This window comes from Indicator indicator, chromosome 5 (assembly GCF_027791375.1).
Source record: "Indicator indicator isolate 239-I01 chromosome 5, UM_Iind_1.1, whole genome shotgun sequence".
Taxonomy (NCBI): domain Eukaryota; kingdom Metazoa; phylum Chordata; class Aves; order Piciformes; family Indicatoridae; genus Indicator; species Indicator indicator.
Genome location: NC_072014.1, coordinates 20897909 through 20917713, shown reverse-complemented (window position 1 = coordinate 20917713; position 19805 = coordinate 20897909). Strand labels below are relative to the sequence as shown.

Sequence of the window (19805 nt, the reverse complement as noted above, 5' to 3'; positions counted from 1 at the left end):
AGGATAAAATTGCTTTCCTTAGACAAACAGTGAAACTTTCTCACACAGTGATTAGAGCAATTTTCTCATAACCTATTACTTTTTTTTTTTTCCTTTATATGTTGACACTGTTGAAACAGGTGAGATAGTGCCTTCAGTTCCATTAATGGGGAAGGTGCAGTCTTAGGCTGAGCATAGTTTCTTATTCCAGTATGGTTTGTGAACATTCTAAAGTGCTGAGATATGCCTGTAAACAGCAGAACTTAAGACCTGGTTCATAGGAACCAGTTTGTTACTCATTCTTTGCACCAAAGATATTAATAAATAGGCTCTTAAGAAATCTAGAAACTTTGAATCTTGCCATTCTGCAGCACTGCTGCCAGGAAAGGCCATGTGAGTACTCCCTAATCCATTACAGTTAATTAAGCCAATTATCTGAAATGAATTTTACTGGCAAATTAAACTAGCCCTGCTGACTTTGCCTGAAGTGGTCTAAGAAGTGTTTGAACTATCCTTTTCCTTGACAGAGAAAGAGGCAATAACCTCTTTTAACAGCTAGAAAGCTGTCAGTACTGCTTGGGGAGCACATGCCTAATCAGTTCAGTAGGCTTCTGGGGTGAGTCAGAATTAACATTTTAGAGACTAATGGTAACAAAGTTGACTTAAACATTCCAGTTTCAGTGGATACTGCTAGACAAAGTCCTAGCTTTCTAACATGCCAGTCTGCATGTGTTGTTCTACCATTTTCAACAGGAAACCAAGTTACACCTACAAGTGAGCTGCTGGATTCTTGTCTCTGAAGTACATGCAGTAGCGACTCAAGCTGTTCATGAATATGAACATAAAACTGAAATAGAGTTTAATACTATTTATAAAGGTTTTGTATACCTCCTGTTTATATTCCTTTATTAACATAGGAACAGGGATCTCCTACTATGTTTACACAAGTACCACTGTAGTATAGAAAATAGCATAGCTGTCACAAGTGGTATCTGACTTCTGCATGTTAAGAGAGGATCTGCAAATTAGTAACAGCTGTCTATATAGAATTGCAATTACATACTGGGAAGATCTAACTGTGTGTTTGTGAGCTGACAAATGAACATTGAGGCTTAGTGACAACTTTTAAACTCGAGGTGTTGGTGTAGGAACTGGATAGCTGAAGCAGAACACTATTGGAACCCTCCCCTATTCTAGGCACAGTATGACACTGAAGTAATCCTGGATAAAAATCACTTTTGTTCAAACATAATCCATTATTGTAGCACATGATCTGTTATCGTAGGTTTCTTACCTTCAGCTGCTGTTGTTCTTTGGAGTCACTACATACTAACAAACTTGGAGCAAGTGCTAACAGGTTTGTGATGTACATTTTGACTTTTTTTCTGCATTCTGATTAAATCCAGATTCTTCAGTCCCCTCACTCAAATGTCAAGTGAAACTGTGTACAACATACTGATACAGCGTTTAAAATAATTCTGTGCGTTTGAATATTCTTTTCAGAATGTATGTGAGATCTGCAAGTGTATTTGAAGTTTCTCATTGTTGGTGTTGCTGGCATGATTGCTGGTTTGTCCTTCCATCACAAATCCAATCACAGCAACAGTGAATCTACTTCAAGAAAATTCAGTGGAGTTATCTAAAGTGGTAAATATAGTTCACCACAGAGGCAAATGTAGAGGGAAATTTTCATTCCACACAAAGCTATTGTTAATGCTGCTAATCCAAGATTTTTTCCTAAAGTGTAAATCAACCTCTGGGGGGAAAAAAAAGTGCATGTTTAGAAACCTGGGTCAAACTGCTTCCTTTCATATACTCTGAAACGTAAGAATTACCTACTGCAGATAATAGAAAACAACTTCTAATTCAACAACTAATAACCTCAAGAAATACAACTAAATACTTTTAGTTTCAGAACTGAGAAAGCAAGCTACCTGAAGCTGCAGGACTTGAAGGACACTTGAATTGCTATAGTAGAGGGAATAAAGGTCTGTGTACCTGAAGCAGTATCTTGGGCAGTAAATGTCTGTCCTTCCCATGAACAAACACAAAGCTGCTATGTGGCAGTTTAGGCAATTCAAGGCTGACCTATTGTCTCTCTCTGTGATGTCAGCAGGAGGGTAAGCAGCCCATAATGTCTATATGAAGGATTTGCATCTGCTTATATAGATAATTTTTTTCAGTTTCTTTTTGTCTCTTACTGACATTTTGTTGCTCTTTATGCTTTTCCTTTGTCACATGGTATGACTGTCAGACATCAGAAGGCTTGAAAATCATGTTGCAAAATCTGCCATTTTACCTTTTCTCCTAGTGTCAGTTTTGACCTGATTTCATCAGTATCAAACTGTTAGAGCTAGAAATATATTTGTAAGCCTATCACCTAAAAGCTGGGGAACCTCAGCTTTCAAACTGAAAACTCTGGTTCTTCAATGCTACTGCTTTGTGAAACATTTGCTTGCTAGGATAATTTGGACTTGAAGCTGACAAAAAGCATGGTAAAATATTAAAATCAGTATCTCATAAGCAAGTATCTGTTGCAGATACTTCTGTTTTCTCTGAAAAATCAAAGTCATGGGGAACATTTTTAACTTGTGCTATCAGTATTTCCAGCCATTTTACACTGCTGTTTCTTTCTCCAACGAAGAGAAAGATTTCAACTGAATACTGAATTCTATCTATTAAAATGTTTAATTTACAAAAGGCTGTTAACCACACCAGTGGCAGTATTTGGAACTGCAAGGCTAAAAATTTAATGCAACCAGTGAAAATGGAAGGATGTTACACAAAGCAATACAAATACATGCAAGCTCTGCACGGGAAGGACACACTACCTGCCATCATACTGGAGGGAAAATTGTAAGAATAGGCTTGCATCTCTATCATTCTTTTTTACACTGTAGAAAAAAAAATGCAAATATCAGTTTCTACTCAAAACTACTAATTCAAATACATGCTTTCTAGGTTCTTTGTTACTCACACTAAAGCTGCCAGAAACGGGCATTGCAAAAAAGACTACAGATACTGGATCTGAGCTCCATTTTAGATCCATAATGGTACAAGCTACTGGAAAAAGGATCATTAATATAACAATTTCCAGATCTCAATGTTCAATTTATTTTTAAATTCTCTGGACTAGAGAAGCAAAGAGAAGAAAAAAAAAGGAAAATTATTTCTTCTTCCCCTCTTCAAAGCTAATTTCAGATATAAGGCTCCCACACAAATAGAAGGAATTCATGATGAAGCCAAGTTTGGGAAGAGCATTTCAGAATTTCTTCGACATTAAAAAACAAAACAAAAACATAACAGAAGGTGTACTGTGCAGTCTTCTTCCAAGAGTAGTACTAGCTTCCTTAGTAAACAAAGAATATGAAATGCTGTAAACATTTCTCATACAGGTATGGGCTTCATTTACAGTTGTCGCAGTTGGAGCATTCTTGGAGTTTTAGCATCCCTTTTTGTTTCTAAATGAGCAGAAGGGACATTTTCATTGTTTGGTAGGTGCTCTCTTTAGATGCTTGTCTTTGTCCCAGTTAAGCCTTCCTCAGAGCTGTTTATGTTTTTAGAACTCTCATAGTTTCATGGAAAAGATAACATTTTGCCTAGAACGAATTTATGATGGTAGGGACTATGAAGATACCATTTTGCTCTCCCTAGAGCTGTGATGTAACAGTTTGGCATAGCTTCACCTGATTATATATACTTTGTATTACTGATGTAGCAAGTTTTGGGGTTTTTTTTTTTTGCAATTTCGGGACTCCAAACTACCTCCCTGCAGACCAGTGCTGAGAAAAGGACACCTATTTGTGGTTAGAGCAGGACCCAGACAACGCCAGTTTCATTAGCAACACCTGATGTGGAACTAAATAGATTTTTTTAAGACAATCTTGGCCTAACCACAACATTATTCAACTGCTCTACTTAAACTAGAAGCCTATTTCTGTATTGCTCTCTATAAAGAATTCATCTATACACCAAGTGTACACCAAGTTTTATAGACTGTTACAGACAACTGTCAAACTTGCTTTTAAAAGGCTAGCCTGACTTCTTAGCCTATCTTTTGCTTATTTTACTATCAGCTTGTCAAATCTTGGAAAGAAATAAACCTGAGATTCTACACTTAAAAAATGCTGACTCCAACAGCACAGAGCCACTCTAAGTGAGACTGGATGTTAACAATTCCCTGTGAAGAACCTAACACAAAGGTGCTCAAAAGACCCTGCGCTGAGAAGTGTTTTTTCCAAAACTGTCTCTCCACCTGAAGTTCAGGACAGCTTGAGACATCACTGTCCATCCTAAATATTTCAGACGATTTGCCAAACATAAACAAAAGTCATGAGGAAAAAGTGATTTTCTTTTGGCGACGGAACTTGAACATGGCTACTTTCATGTGAAGTGTTGATGTTGTCCTCAGGCAGACACAAGCACACTCACTCCAGCATACATCTAGCTAGTTAGGCCAAACAGCATCATATGTGATTGCTTTACGCTATACATGATTGTCATAGAGATTCAAACTCCTGAAAGACCATACCATGTTGTAGAACTGACAAGGTAAAAATAGGAGCATTTCTGCCCTGCAAATGAAATGTGTGCACACCTCTCACCAGTGAGCAGAGGGTAGTAATGCCCATGAGGAGTAACTGGACAGTTTAGCAATGCTGTTTCCTCATTTATTTATAGCTCTGTTTTAATTCTATTTAAATCCTGTCATTCTCCACTCACTGAATAATAATGAAGAAACATCAGTTGGTGCAGGATATGGCAAGAAGTGGATTGCTTTAATTTTTGGAGGCAATGCAAGGTATTGTATTGAGCTGGTTGAACTCAGTGATCTTAAAGTTCTTTTCCAACTAAAACAATTCTGTGGTTCTGTGATCTTTAAACTACTGTGTAGCCTGGATATAAGCTATAAAATAGCTGGGCTTTGGCAGGTGATTAAGTGATGTACTTTTGCTAGTAATGTCTGCATAGGATCACAGCCTTTTTTTTTTTTTTTTCCCCAATCAGACTTGGAACTTGATCCTTAAAGGCAGAAATATTTGCAGTGTAACTTTTAAGTTCATACATTTTGGGGGCTTTTTTTCAGAGAAGTAAATAGTATCTGCTTTGGGCACATTTTCAATTATAAAATTTGTACAAATGAAGTTAAAAACTACTAACTGCTGTCCTAGGAGATAAAAAATTTGCAGATGAACAGTCAGCCTCAGTAATTATTTGAGAATTTGTGTACTTACCCCACAGGTTACCTCTATGTGTGTATAATATGTGCATTTGTGTAAGGATACAAATACCATTACATGTGTGTAAGGATGTAAGAAAGGACATTTGTATTACATTTTGGTTTCTTCCATTTACTCTTACAATCACTATACTAATGCATTCTATTCGTTCTTTCATTGGGTGATTTGATTCTGTTACCTTAGTATTTGCCTGACAGCTGTTGGATTTATGCCCTGTAACAGTGTTTCTACAACTCTCATTAGCCATAAGACTGTAATTTTAAAATCCATTTAATTGTTCACACAGGCAAGTCAAATGCAGGCAAGGAAACAGAACAGTGGAAAATAAAAATGATACATGGACATGGTAAGTTTAATTTGATTTTTGAGTGAAATGAAACCTGTCATACGGTGTGTAAGATGATCTTTGGATATTTGTTTAGGGTGAGATGATACAGGTACCAAAACAGGCTGGAAAGACACTGCTCTACTGAAAAGTTTGCACTTTTAGATCTTTTCTACATGTATGAGCAACAGAAACTTAGTTCATAAATAGTAGTTTATCATTTTATTAAAAAAAATCCAAAAGTTTTGTTTCTTTAGTAAAATTTAAGAAAAAAAAAAGTGAGACGAAGGGGGCAAGACATTATGAAGCAGCTTCAGCACTCATAGAATAGTATGACTGCGGCTCTTCTGAGGCTGAGTCCCAGTTTGGGAGGTGCTGTCTCGCTGCCATGTCTCTTGCTGGTGGAAACAGTCTCCGTGCCTGCCGGGCACGTTACAAAGGTGAGCAGGATAGAGACTACAGACAAGGACACTTCAGCTGTACTTCAGCAGAACAACTCGAAGGCCGCCCGTTCCGCCGTAGTACAGGCCCAGGCTACCAGTAAATGCAGCGCGGATCAGCACCGACAACAAGGTTCTCACCTACAAACCCTAGCCCAAGGGGTTGGTGGCAGAGCCTGTTGCACCCCACGCCGCCCGCCCCACCGCCTGAACAATCCTCGCAGCCCCACACCGTGGAAGAGCGGGAAGGGGGCGCTGCCGCCCCGCCGCCACAGCCGAGGAGCTAAGGAGCTGCACCCTGCAAGGGGAGCGAGAGCAGGCTGCACGGCGGTGACAGCGCCGGCTCCAGCAGCAGGTCCCCCCTGCGGGAGGGGCGGCCTTGTCGCAGCCCTGCCCAAGACCAGCGGGCGGCACTCACCTGCCGGGCACCACCTCCGGCACCGCCGCCGCGCGCGAGTCGACCCCACGCCTCCACGTCCCTCGTGTAGCCGGCGCGAGGCAACCAAGACTCCCTCCACCCCCACGCGCCTGTCCGCAGCCTGGCCTGCCGCGTGCAGCCACGTGACGCCGCCTCACATGAGCAAGATGGCGGCGCCCAGAGCTGTCAGCGTGCTGCGGGGCGGAGGTGAGTGCGCGCTGCCGTGGAGCGGGAGGGGGACGTGTGGAGTGCGGGCGCGGCGGGGCGTTTGGCCCTCCTTCCGCTCTTCCCGCAAGCCGCCACGTCGCCGCATCTGAGTTGGGGCCCTCTTTGAAGTAAAGGAGAACTAGGTCCAGCCGCCGCCGCCGCCGCCGCCGCCTCAGAGGGGAGACCGCCGCTCCTCCGAGGAGCAGCGGGAGAGCACTCTGCGGCCGCAGCCATGTGGCGGCGCGGCCTGTCGAGCCGCAACGGGGTTCCGCAGCAATTGCCGCAGCTGTCAAGTCTCGACTTTCATTAATGCTTGTTGCCTTGGCGTTGTAGTGGGACATGATGCCGGCCTGGGCTCCTCACCTGGATGACACCTGCGGTCGTAGTGGTGATGGAACAGTCCCCAGGGCCGCACAGCATGGGATGGGGGCTGCAGGAGTGTTGTGCTCTAGTTTTACTGGGTAATTTTTGCTGTTACAATTTGTGTTTGGCAGGGGAAAAAAAGTAATCTGACATAAGTATACGTGTTCCTTTTACCATGCCACTCAACTGCAGAACTTTTCACATGTTGACATATCAGGGTATGTAGTGGCTTTTCAGGTGGCATTATCCCACATTCACCAGGGTACCTCTAAAAGCACCTTTTCTATCACAGAACCTTTCACAGGGGAATCATTGTAATGTGTCTTAATGACTAATTAATGCATAAGAGTAGCTGCACGAGATGGTGTATTATTCTGGAAAAATGCATATAATGTTATTTACCTCTCATTCCTTCCCTTTAGGGTTTTATTGTCTTTCGCTAAGTAGATTAGAAGCTCTTTGGGTCACATCTTTCATTGAGCGTTTCTTTTAAGCTCTCATGGTAAAATCGTATGTGTGACCAGAAGAAAATGCTTACAACGATCTTGATGAAAGACTTGTATGATTAAGTTTTTTGTAAGACTATTAAATATTTAGTGTAGTAATAGGAGATGAAGCGATCCCAGATATTTAAACATCAAACTGAATGCTGTGTGCTTTCAGTTAAGGCATAATACTGCAGTGCTTTAGAGCTGGCATGACAAAATTTCAATCCCTTTTCTTATAGTACTGATTCTGGACTTCTACGGTACTTTTATTTTTCATTGTGTCTAACTGTCTTGAAAAATACTGGAAAATGTAAAGGCCTTTTCTTCATGCATAATCCTGAATTTTGCAGAGACAGATGACAATTTTTTTTTCAGTAGCAATGGCTCATATCCATGAGCAAATTCCAATCTGGCTGGAATCTGAGGATCTGCTTAATTCTGGGAAGAGCTGCAACACTCAGCCTTCAGAGTTTCCTATTTGTTTTATTTATAACAGCTGTCAAAACCTTCATTCTTTCATGTGTGTGGAAATACATGGAACAAAATCACCATTTTTTTCGTATATAATACTACACACGATAGAGTGTTTTTCTTGACTCTCAAATTCATTGAAATTTAGTGTGCAGCTTCATGCTATTCTTCATTGTTTGCTTCAGCAAGTTCTGCCACCTTTTTGCTCTGGGTATTGTTTTGGTCACATGTCCAAGTTTACCACTGCCTCCAGCCCCCTGCACACCTAGAAACCCCATGTCTGTCATCCAGTTAAAAAACCAAAACCATTTAAATTCGTTAAGCCTTCATACCTTCCCTTAAAGCATTAAACCTTTTTCACCTCCCCTAGTGGATATGCATTTCCAGAAGTTGAAAAAGCAGAACTGTCATTGTTCAGACAAGACTGGTTAAACTAAATCAAATGTTATCTGAATTGGACAGTTTAGTATAATTTAAATTGCAATACTGAAAGACAGAAGTAGTTTAAATTAGATTTCTGTTCACCTAAGGGAACTTTTTCTACCTAAATTGAACAAAAATTACTTTTTTGTAGCCTCTGTTGTGATTTTTTTTTTCATATTTATGGTGTTCTGTTTTTATAAATGAGAAAAATTTTCTTTATTATGGAACTCTTTCTAGATAAGTGCATTTGAGTGGCAGAGGTCTCAGAAGATTTTATACTGGTTAAAGACTTCCTCCACATATCAGAATAACTTAGGCTAGTGTAGAAAATCGATGCTATATTTGAAAAAAAGAAAATAATGTGAGTGAAAGCTTATAAGTTAAAAAGACAGTTTGTGCCTTTTCAGTGAGCACATCAATAATTTATTTGAATAGTCTCTTTCTTGCTGGTGTTAGAATTAAAATAAAATTTACCACTTCTGTAACTACAATTTCACTACACTCCTTATTCTGGTAGTGAATAAGCAGTCTCTTTTACAGAAACTCTACTATTTCTGACGAAAATTACACAGCATTTCTGAACTAGAGCATACAGGCTTGAAGTGAACTGAGGCAGAAAAAATTATGATGAGGGAAATATGATTAATGCAGGGGTTATGCAATACTCCCATACAAAAAAAAAAAAAGCCTGATTGATAGCTGGCTGAACATGAGCCAGCAGTGTGCCCAGGTGGCCAAGAAGGCCAATGGCATCCTGGACTGCATCAAGAATAGTGTGGCCAGCAGGAGCAGGGAAGTCATTCTGCCCCTGTACTCAGCTCTGGTTAGGCCACAGCTTGAGTACTGTGTCCAGTCCTGGGACCCTCAATTTAAGAAGGACATTGAGATACTTGAACGTGTCCAAAGAAGGGCAACGAGGCTGGTGAGAGGCCTTGAGCACAAGCCCTATGAGGAGAGGCTGAGGGAGCTGGGACTGTTTAGCCTGGAGAAGAGGAGGCTCAGGGGTGACCTCATTGCTGTCTACAACTACCTGAAGGGAGGTTGTAGCCAGGAGGGGGTTGGTCTCTTCTCCCAGGCAACCAGCACCAGAACAAGAGGACACAGTCTCAAGCTGTGCCAGAGGAGGTTTAGGCTCGAGGTGAGGAGAAAGTCCTTCATGGAGAGAGTTGTTAGACGTTGGAATGTGCTGCCCAGGGAGGTGGTGGAGTCACTATCCCTGGAGGTATTCAAGAGGGGATTGGATGTGGCACTTGGTGACATGGTTTTGTAGTCATGAGGTCTTGGGTGACAGGTTGGACTTCGATGATCCTTGAGGTCTTTTCCAACCTTATTGATTCTGTAATTGCAACACTGACAGCCAAAGGAGAAGGTACGCAACTTTATAAGCGTGCATGGCTTGCACAAACCTTTGGGAAATTCTGTATACCCAAACTGCATTTCAGAAAGGCCTTGCAGTGGGTGGAACTGCATTTTAGCTGCCATCCCTTTTTGGAGCAGTATTGAAAAGAATTTTATGGGTCATGTGTGGAGGTGTGAATTGTGTTTACCGTTTTGTAAAAGACCAAGAAATACCCAGAACATCTACACATCAGATCTGTGTGTCTTGTAATGGTTTGTACTTATAAACAGTATGGATTATATGGTGATTCACTGGCTTGTAAATGTTTTAATCATGTATTAATACAGTTTCAGGTATTACAATAATTGCATCTGGGATACTTCATTAGTAGTAAGTAGAAGATATCGAAGAACTGCATGCGTAAAATACAACTTAGATGACTTAAGCCTTAGTCTCTTACTGTTTTATTCATTTTAGGCAAGTAAGTTCTGTAGAATAGACGATCCTAATTTCTTGTAATGAAGTTTCAGGACACCGAGCCATGGGAAAGTAACTGATGAGAAGACAAGCTTTGTAAAACGAGCTAGTTACTTTATTACATACTGATATAAGTGATTCATGATCTTGCTTCGCCATCATTAACAATGAATAAGTATTCTGTAATAATCTATGTGGTATATTACTGGACAGACTTTTAAAATTAAGTCACTGTAGGCTGACAGTGTTGGATATATCTCCTAGGCATGTTGTCTGGGTTCTCCTAGGCACATCATCTGTGTTTCAAGACTGTCCATTTGCTTGTACACTGCCTTGTTAAAACTCCTTACAAAACTGGGAATTCATGTGCAGGCTCCTAATTGGGTACCAATAAACCTGGTAACTGCTGACAGGTAGAGGATGTAGGTGTCTCCAGCAGCACAGTATATAAGATGTTGTGAGATACTTCCCTTCTGCAGATGCAGAGCATTTAGAAATTATTTTCATTTTTTTTCTTGAGAATGTTATTCTTTTCCCCTCTATTAGTATAATGAAGGGGTATCACAGAATGATAGGGGTTGGAAGGGACCTCTGGAGATCATCTGGTCCAACCCCCCTGCTAAGTCAGGTGTGTCTAGACCAGGTGTTTTTAAAAAAGGAGGGAGGCGTAGCTGGAGTTTGATTTTTTTTTTTTTTTTTCAATATGGCTTCAGAGCCTCTCACTTCCAAATTTTTCTTAAAGTGGTGAGTCACATTAGAAATCAGTCTTTTTAATATTACAGAGCATTCTTATTTGGACCATATAGATCCCATGTTTGGTTCACAGGTCAGTAATACATGGTTGAGTATTGTCTATAATTTATAGTTAGTCTAGAAAAAAAATTAGTATTTCAAAGAAATAGTAAACACTCTCCATTTATATGAAAATCATTAAACTATTCTGAAGCATTGAAGAAGTCAGAAGTAAAAGCTTGAGTAATGCAAGAGAGTGGACTAGTAGAAGATGTAGCAAGTGACTGAGGCATTAATATGAAGTGATTCACTTTACATCCTTTATCTAAAGTACACATATATAATTTTGTATTATTTTTGATGATCAGACATGGCATTGCCATTTAGGATGGTAAAACTAATAGCTAACTTTTAAATTACTGGTTTTTGTTGAAGTCTAGTAACAGCGTGAGAGCTGAAATCCCCCTCCCACACCGACAATAACCAGGCTAGCTTAGTCTGGAAGCAAATGAAAGCTGTATTTACAAGCAAAACTACAGTCTATGATGAAATGCAATGAATATGTACAAATATACACTATTCATAACATTTACAAATATGTACCTTCAACAGAAAAACACAACCAAGCCCCCTGGCTTCCCCTCCCCTCGAGAGGCTGTGCTTCTTCCCCAAGGGGCCTTCCCCCCAGACCACCAGAGGGACTCCCCCCAGACCACCTTGGCAGAAGGCAGAGGGGCTGTTAGACTTAGCTTGTCAAGGTCAGTATGTTATCTTCAGCCAGAAAAGAAGAAGCAGGCAGACAGAAGCCGAGCAAGCTGAGACTGAGACACTTTGTTTTGAGTACTGGTTCTTAAACGTTTCTGTCTCTCCAATGGAAGTGCTTAGAATAATCATTATTTTGCTTTCTTACACCCAATAGTGATTTATTTACATTCTTTCACTTTCTGTGCTCGAACTTTGTGAAGAAAAATTAAAAATTCAGTCCTAAAACCATCACAAGTCTGCATGTTAGCATACAGAAGCATGCTATGGAACCTCCAGCTAGGCGTTGGTTACATAACTAAATAAAGTGCCTGGTGGCTCTCTTCAAGCCTCCATTTTCATGCCTTTTTGATTTCCAGAAACATTGCTATACCTCAAGAGAGGACTAGCTTCATTTTCTGGGAATCTTTGGAAGCAGTTCCTGTTACATTATTGCCATTGCTAGCCCACTTCTTCTATAGGCAGGAACCTGGACTTGACAGCAGGTCACCACACAGCCTGCTACAGAGAATACAGCATTTTTTCCAATAGTTAGCACAATCGGTATCACAGCTGTGTAGGGACATCTTTCCTGAAGCGTGCTTAGTTTTCTTTTCTTTTATATTTCTGAAAGAATTGAGAAATGGTGCTTTTCATGAGACATCCCTGTGAAAAATAAAGTACTGAACTGTATTTTTAGGATCACGTAATTTCCATTACCTTAATTTGGAGTCAGTCTTTATCGTTATCAATATTTAACTAGTTTGGCACCTCATATTTTTCTACTCCTGCATTGAATTTGGAGTTAAAACATGCAACCTAACTTAAGAAACTGAGTGAATTTGGGTTAGAAGGTGGAGCAGTAACGACTAATACAAGACTCCTGTCTTGTTACCCATGTTTTATGTTACCCATAAAAACTTGAATGCATCTTTTCATACCCATAAAAAAAAAATGAATCTTTTACTAAACAGTATTTCTGGTACACACTGTCCAGATCTTGCATTTTGTTTGTCTTCAGCCCTTGATAATGCTTATAGTCACATGAAATGCAAACTTTTCAATATTTTAAAGACAAATTGAAAGAAGCATTCAAGATAAGGTAATTTTATTTTTGCTGAAATCAAAGCATGCATGCCAAATATTTAAACTGCTATGTGCTACTGAATCAATCTTTTTCCATCTTTTTGATGATGTGTTTCAAAATAGGAATTACATTCTTTTTTTCAGTCATTGTTTCTTGCTCTTTGATAAGTGTGAGATTATCTCCTGTTAAGAACAAATCATAAGAATCTCCCTAGCACTATTAATATTCAAATGATGAAAGCAATAAAAGTATCTCTTAATCCATCTTTCCATCACCATTAAAAAAGACACTTAAAGCATACACCTCAAAAAATTAGTCCTCATGTGGTAATTCTCAATACTTTTAAGCTAATGTTTTTTTTTTTTAAATTAAACATAGCATATACAACTAACAGGTTTGGGGAAACTTGACTAAATGTTTTCTGGTATTCCAGACTGACAATGAAATATGTTCTGTAATTCTGAGGGTTTTTTCAGCAGATGAGAAAAAGTGATTGAAAACTTCCATGAGAGAAATTTCAAGATCAAATGGTGTTTGGCTGCACTGTACAATATACAAGCTGGGCAATTAGCTGGAAGAAAATACTAATTCACATTTTCCATTAATTTGTAGACAGACTTATGTCTCCAGAATTTAACATTAGCATTATCAGCTGCAAGTGATGCACAGTGGAAGTTCAAACCATTTGACTGCAGTACACTTTTAACGTTTTTCAAATGATCCTAAGGTAGTTTCATCCCTGTCTTGAAAATAATCAGGCAGACAAGGAATTATTCCCATTTCAACAGTGCAGCAATGAGTAACTCTGGGGGAGACATGCACTTTCATGGTTGAGACACAAGAGAAAAAATATTCCCCTTTCAATAAAGTGTTTAATTGTTCTTGCAGTTGAGAGGTAATGTATTGTTGGCAGCACACAGTGCCTTTGTTCTGACAAGATCTATCTATCTCTTCTGTGGGTGGATTTGTAGGGTATGGTTTCTCCGTGAGCTTAAGTTTCTCTATCAGCATTAACTACAATCGCCTATAAATGAAAGTAAGTCATTAACAGATGTCCAGCTGTGGTGTGAATCGGATAAACTTGTTGATCTACCTGAAAACCAGATGCTGTGGGGGAGACTATGTTTAGGTCAGCAGTTCCCCTGTCCAGTTTGATGCAGGAGTGAGGGCAGCTTATAAAGCAGGGTTTTCAGGTGTGGCCACATTTCAGTCATCTGTCTAAGTGACTTTAGGCATTACATGAGGATTTTTAATTATTGTCTAGCTGCTGAAATTCAGCATTTTCTACCACATCAATAGCTTTACTGACCTATGCCTGCTCATGTAGCCATTAATTCCAGAACATAAAAAGACTTCTCTTCTTTGTAGGACGGTGCACGCTAACCTTCTGCTGGAGCACCAAGCCAAATTTGTGTAGAGACAAAATTAATGACAATTTCTGAAGAGTACATTTTTTCCCCTTTTGTGTGAATGCTTTCTCCACTCTGCATGCCTTATATCTTGAGTGGGCAGGTCCTGGCTAGTGTCCTACATCTGCCAGTCCCTAGTTTCTGGTAAATATATTGGACAGGTACATTTTTAGATATGAGAAGTGAAGTGAGGTAAGCCTAGCTGTAATCCTTAAGGCAAAATTGAACTTCTTTGGAAATATATTTTATATGTATCGCTTTTCATTTTACAGAGTTTTCCTAAAAGCTCACCTGGGCCTTTCTCTAAGCAGAAAGGAGCTGCTATCTTTTCCTATTCCCATTGCACAGCTTTAAAACTTTTCCACTGTCTGCAGCAGCCCACCACCCTGGTATGACAATTCACTGGTAAGTGGCTGATGTCCAGCTGCATGTGTAAGCTACTCACCCTGAAGAAAAATACTAGAAAGCTCTGGGAGAGCCTCTACCAAGAAACCAGAATGCCCTCTCTTAGGTACTTGGCTAGCTGCTGTTTCCAGTGTTTTCTCAGGTCTTCAAAGTTAGATGTGGGGATGTCCGTGAGCAAGGAGCGCTCTCTGTTTGCATGTACTTCTGCCTTGTCTGCCAGAGGCTGTTGTCCTCATCTGGTGTTTCCTTACCTGGCTTCAAGTATAGAGGATAAGGCTCAACATAATACCACATAATAAGGTGGAAAGTCTGAAACAGGCATGTCTGTGGTTGTAATTGCAGGTGTGCAGTTCAGTGCTGCCTTTGGGCAGTACAAAACCAAACTTTGTGCCTTGCTCTCTTCAGGCTCACAAATGCAGTGTTAATTAACACACAAATCTTTTTGTTGCTCTGCAAAGAATAAAATTACTGATTTAACCTCATACAGCAAATCAGTGGAATAAAGGATACCATTTCACAGTCTCTAGGGATTAAATTAACAACAAAAAAACCCCAAACCAAACAGGCTTTTCAAATCTACGAAAGGAGACCCTGCTGAGTCTATGTACAGTATCAAACTGCAGGTGAAGTCTCTGGCTTCTTGGTCTTTGCACATTCTGCTGCTTAAAACATCAGGAGTAGTGGTAGAGTGTATCACAGCTCTCTCGTGGTCTCTAGGCTTATTTACTGTAATATGTAATGTTTGAAGAGAAAGAATAAAGGGATGAATCATCCCTAAAGAAATTCTGGATTTCAGAAGGACTTCAGATTATGAGTTATATTGTGTCTTAGAGCAGATTGGTCTACTAACCAAAATAACAGCATCAGTGTGCGAGCATTTAGTATATAACATCTTTCCTTCTCTGAGAGTTCACAGTGCAAGTCGCAATGGCAGACAAAAGGGACTGAAATCATGAGCACTAGCTGGTGGATGCAGAAACTGTAGCACTGAGGAAGTCATTTGTGGAGGGTCTTGTGGCAGTGTGGCATCAGCAGGATGAAAGAGGCCTAAGGCTGCCCTGATGCCTGCTGCACCTAAGCTGCCAGGCTAACAACACACAGTTCAACAGTTGGACACATGTGAGGTGGCTTTCTAGATTTAGATAAGGTATTCTTTTTATTCAAGCTTTTGCACTTAATGTCTCTACCTAGACCAGAAGCTGGATTTAAGGCATACATAAAAACAAAGTACCAGTTGTCCATGAAGTAGAGGAATTGTGTGTTGTGGCTGTTCTCCAGCTGCACAGAGAAAAATGAACTGAGCCAGTCTGGCATGCTTCCCCCAGTTTCTTGCATGGTTTCCTGAATGTAACCAGAGTGGAAGTGTTAGGCTGTGGCTACCAAAAAAACGTTTCTATAGTGTCATGGTATTTCTCTCTGAAGGGTCCTGGGTTTCTGCTGAAGTCACCTTGAAGACAAGCTACTTCTGATTTCGAACCTATTCTGGTACCAAAGCTCCAGCAGAGATCTGTGTTGCAAAATTTCAGCTAGTTTTCCTTTCCATGATATTGGGACATACTAATATGATGTTTCGATTGTGACAGTTGTGAGTCATGATGAAATTTAAGTGAAAATTTAGGAGTCTTTGAGCATTTTTCAATGTCAGATCTGCAGGTTCACTGCAAACTATGATTTCAAAATAGTGCTTGATGATGTTTGCAGTCTATAAAAGGCTTTTGCTGTGCTAAAATCACCTGCAGGGTGCCAAGTTACAATGAACTTCCTAATTCATGATTGTTTAACATTCCCTCTTTTTATTTTTCCTTTTTTTTTATTCCTCCTTCCTTCTGTCCTATAGCACTTGAAAATGCACATCTAGTGAGACATTCTGCATCTTTCTCTTTGTCAGTTTGACATGATGATATGCCAACCCTGCACAGCTTACAGTCCTTCTAGACACCACATCCCAGTGCTGTCGATCTAGCAATATTTATTAGCATTAAAATTTAATTTGAAAATATTTTGAAACAATGAATGGGAGGGAGATAACAATTGCCTTTTTTTTTTTCCCTGGTGGTGTGTTCAAGATATGTTCCTTTGTGGCAGTAGGGTGTGTTTTTTCCTAAGTTTTACAGTTATTGCATCCTGTAGAAAGAAGCTGGGTGAAGCAGTGTTTTAATTTCATTTTTTAGTTTTCAGTTACACATTTCTGGAGTCTCCCTGACCACTGCTGTTACCTGATGGCACCTATATTTCATCAAGTTTAGACAAACAGTCTACCTGGACTTAGGCCCAGAGGAAGAGCTGCTGTAACTGATGAACATGATCCCGTCTACCTGGGACCTGTAGTACCACAATTCCCAAGGGAATTGAAAGAAAACTGTGTTCAAGCCTCACCTCCTGCTTTTTTTAACTTTTATTGTTGTTTTTATGTAGTATTGCCTAGTATTGGTGGGTAGCATACCTCATCATGACTAAAATCTGGTATTAGTTTATTGACAATTAGGAGAAAATATTATCTTTTACCCTAGACTGAAAACAGAAGCAGCAAAGATCAAGACACCTCCTGATTACTGCTTACAAATGAAGTGACAGGTTACTAAGCAAAATAACAAAAAACATTGCAGCACTAACATTACCATGCTGGGATGTTGGGGGGGTTTTATTTACATTATAATTTTTATGCTTTCATGGTTTAGTGTGTGTATTTTTATTTTATTCTTGCATGTTTATCAGGGTCATTCCATTGTAAAAGCTGTGTTATATTTTAGCTGCAGAATATTATCAGGATGGACTTTTTTATTTTAGATTTCTTTTTAGTGATTGCAGAGCAAATGTTAGTGTTCAATGTAATTAAATTTAATTGCATTTCCTGATGTTTTATTTTTAGTTTGCTCTTCTACACCATTATTTTCATCAGGAGTTGTAAATTTTTCTTAGAAAAAAACAAACCTGGAGTTGGCAGTCAGGTACAAGCCCACCTTAATCCAATGAAGTAATGATCTCAAAATTCTTCTAAATGTGGGGAACATACAGTTTCTGCTCAGTGATCAAGAGCTTTTTCTTCATGTTTTGGATTGTGTGTCCTTGTTAGTTTTTTTGCTTTTGTAAGTTTAAAAAATTAAGACGGGGAAGAGTAATTGAAAGCTGCTTCTTTCTTCCTAATTCTAGTTTTTATGTCCAGGTTGATGGGAGAGGCAGGAAGAACATATTAATTACCCTTTTACCTACATATATTTTTGATCATCTGTCTTTCATTGTTGATGTTTACATAACTGACATGATACACCATAACATGTAGAGAGATTTTTTTTCCTTGATTAAGAAAAACTGTGGAAAAAATTGCCTTCAACTATTTTTTTTTTGCTGTTATTGTAACAGTTTTTATGACTTACTTATTTTTCTAAACATGAGCTGTTTACCCTGAGAGGAACTGCAGTGGTGAAGAACTTGTAAAGATCTGGGTTTATGAGTATGGAGGCTGAACAGATAACAATTCTCAGATTTACTTATTTAAATCTAGTGACTAATAAATTTCTTAAATAGTGGTGTCATTACTAAAGATGTATTATTCTTTGTGTAAGGAAATGCAGAGTCTACTGTAGTACAGTACAGGTGTTGTATTGCAGTTCATATCTTCCAGGCTTCTTGTCTGCTCCAGGTTTATCATTCCTGGTATTTCTGAATTGTGCTGGGGTGGGGTTTTTTTGATTGGTTGGTTGGTTTTGGTGCTTTTTTTTTTTAAACATCAAAAAAAACCCAACAGTTCTGTTTAAACCTCAAAAATGTAAAAGTACAGTCATGTGGTATGATCACATTAAGGTGTTTTATTCAGGTCACAAGCAAGGGAGAGAGTTACTGTTCTTGCTAGACAAAGTTTATTACAAGCTGGAGTTGTTTTCTGGCATCGTGGCAGTACTTGGAAGCCACAGGCTTCAGGTTTCTCTTTTCTGAATATTAGGAATTCTGTGATTCTGTGATCTCTTACAGAGATGATAGAGCTTATCCAATACCCAACATACCTGTGAGCAGACCACCAGCCTTCAATTAGAGTCAGACCCAGTTAATGAGACTCTGTGCTTTGCTGAGCAAGCTCCAGAAAAGCAGATTCCTGTCCCAAGAGTCTCTTTGTCCCAGGAATCTCCTTGTCCTCCTCCTCCAGGCTGGTTCTTTGGATGGAGCTGGCCTGAGCAGCAGGTATGGCACTTCTGTGTCTCTCCCCTGCCTTAGAAACCACAGACAAACTTCTCTTCATAACCTCCAGGGACAGGCTGAGAGAGTTAGGGCTGTTCAGCCTAGAGAAGAGAAGGCTCCAGGGAGACCTTAGACCAACATTTCACTACCTGATGGGGACTACAGGAGAGCTGGGGAGGGACTTTGTACAAGGACTTATAGTAATAGGAAAAGAGGGGGAATGGATTGAAGCTTGAGGAGAGGAGATTTAGACTGGATATTAGAAAGATTTTGACCAGATGTTAGACCAGATATTAGAATTGTTTACAGTGAGACACTGGAACATGTTGCCCAGGGAGGCTGTGGATGCCCCCTCCCTGGAGGTGGTCAAGGCTAGGTTGGATGAGGCTTTGAGCAACCAGGTCTAGTGGAAAGTGTCCCTGCCCATGGCAGGGAGATTTGAAATAGATGATCTTTAAGGTCCCTTCCAACCCAAACCATTCTATGAATCTCCTGCCCCAGATTGTGCAGCAGTTTGCCAAATAAAGGAGAAAGGTAGAGGCTTTTGCCAGCACAGAAGCTTTCTCAGCCCACTGCTCAGTTTGAGTACCTACATCATGATTCTCACCTTGGTGTCTCGTGGACTTCCCAGTTCCTGGGCTTGATGGCCCTGGTAGGAGCTAGTGGTCTTTGGGTACTCTCCTCCTTTAGAAACAAGAGGCTCTCCTGCCAGCCTCCCACCATCCTTCTCACAGTAAGACAAGTTCTCACTACAATTGTGTAGCTGAAGAGAAGGCATGAGTGGGGCTCAGGTCCTTCATGGGACTAAAGGGCCAGGAGCAAGGGATTTAGAGGCTGATGGTGTGCATGGCCTTGGATTAGCCATTGAACTTTCTGTGTCTTTCTCCACCTACAACACAGATATTTATCTACCTTGCAGGTGCATTGGTTGAGATTAATGAGATGTTTGTAAAGCACTTTGAAGATGAAAAGCACTATAAAAATGCTAAGTATTATTATGTATGAGCTCTTGAGTACATAATGGCTGTTTGCCTGCCAGTATTTAAAGCAATTTGTTCCACACTAAGTATGAAAGGCACTGTGTGAAG

The 19805-nt window shown here is 40.0% G+C and overlaps 1 protein-coding gene across 1 annotated transcript in view; it reads left to right on the top strand.

Annotated features, from left to right (window-relative positions):
- Window positions 1-6560: 6560 nt before the first annotated feature.
- The window catches only part of METAP1D (methionyl aminopeptidase type 1D, mitochondrial), a 51919-nt gene continuing 38674 nt past the window's right edge, over window positions 6561-19805 (top strand). The window contains exon 1 of the mRNA XM_054381297.1: window positions 6561-6609. Within this exon, the coding sequence (XP_054237272.1) occupies window positions 6561-6609 (49 nt within the window). The remainder of the gene's footprint in view (window positions 6610-19805) is intronic.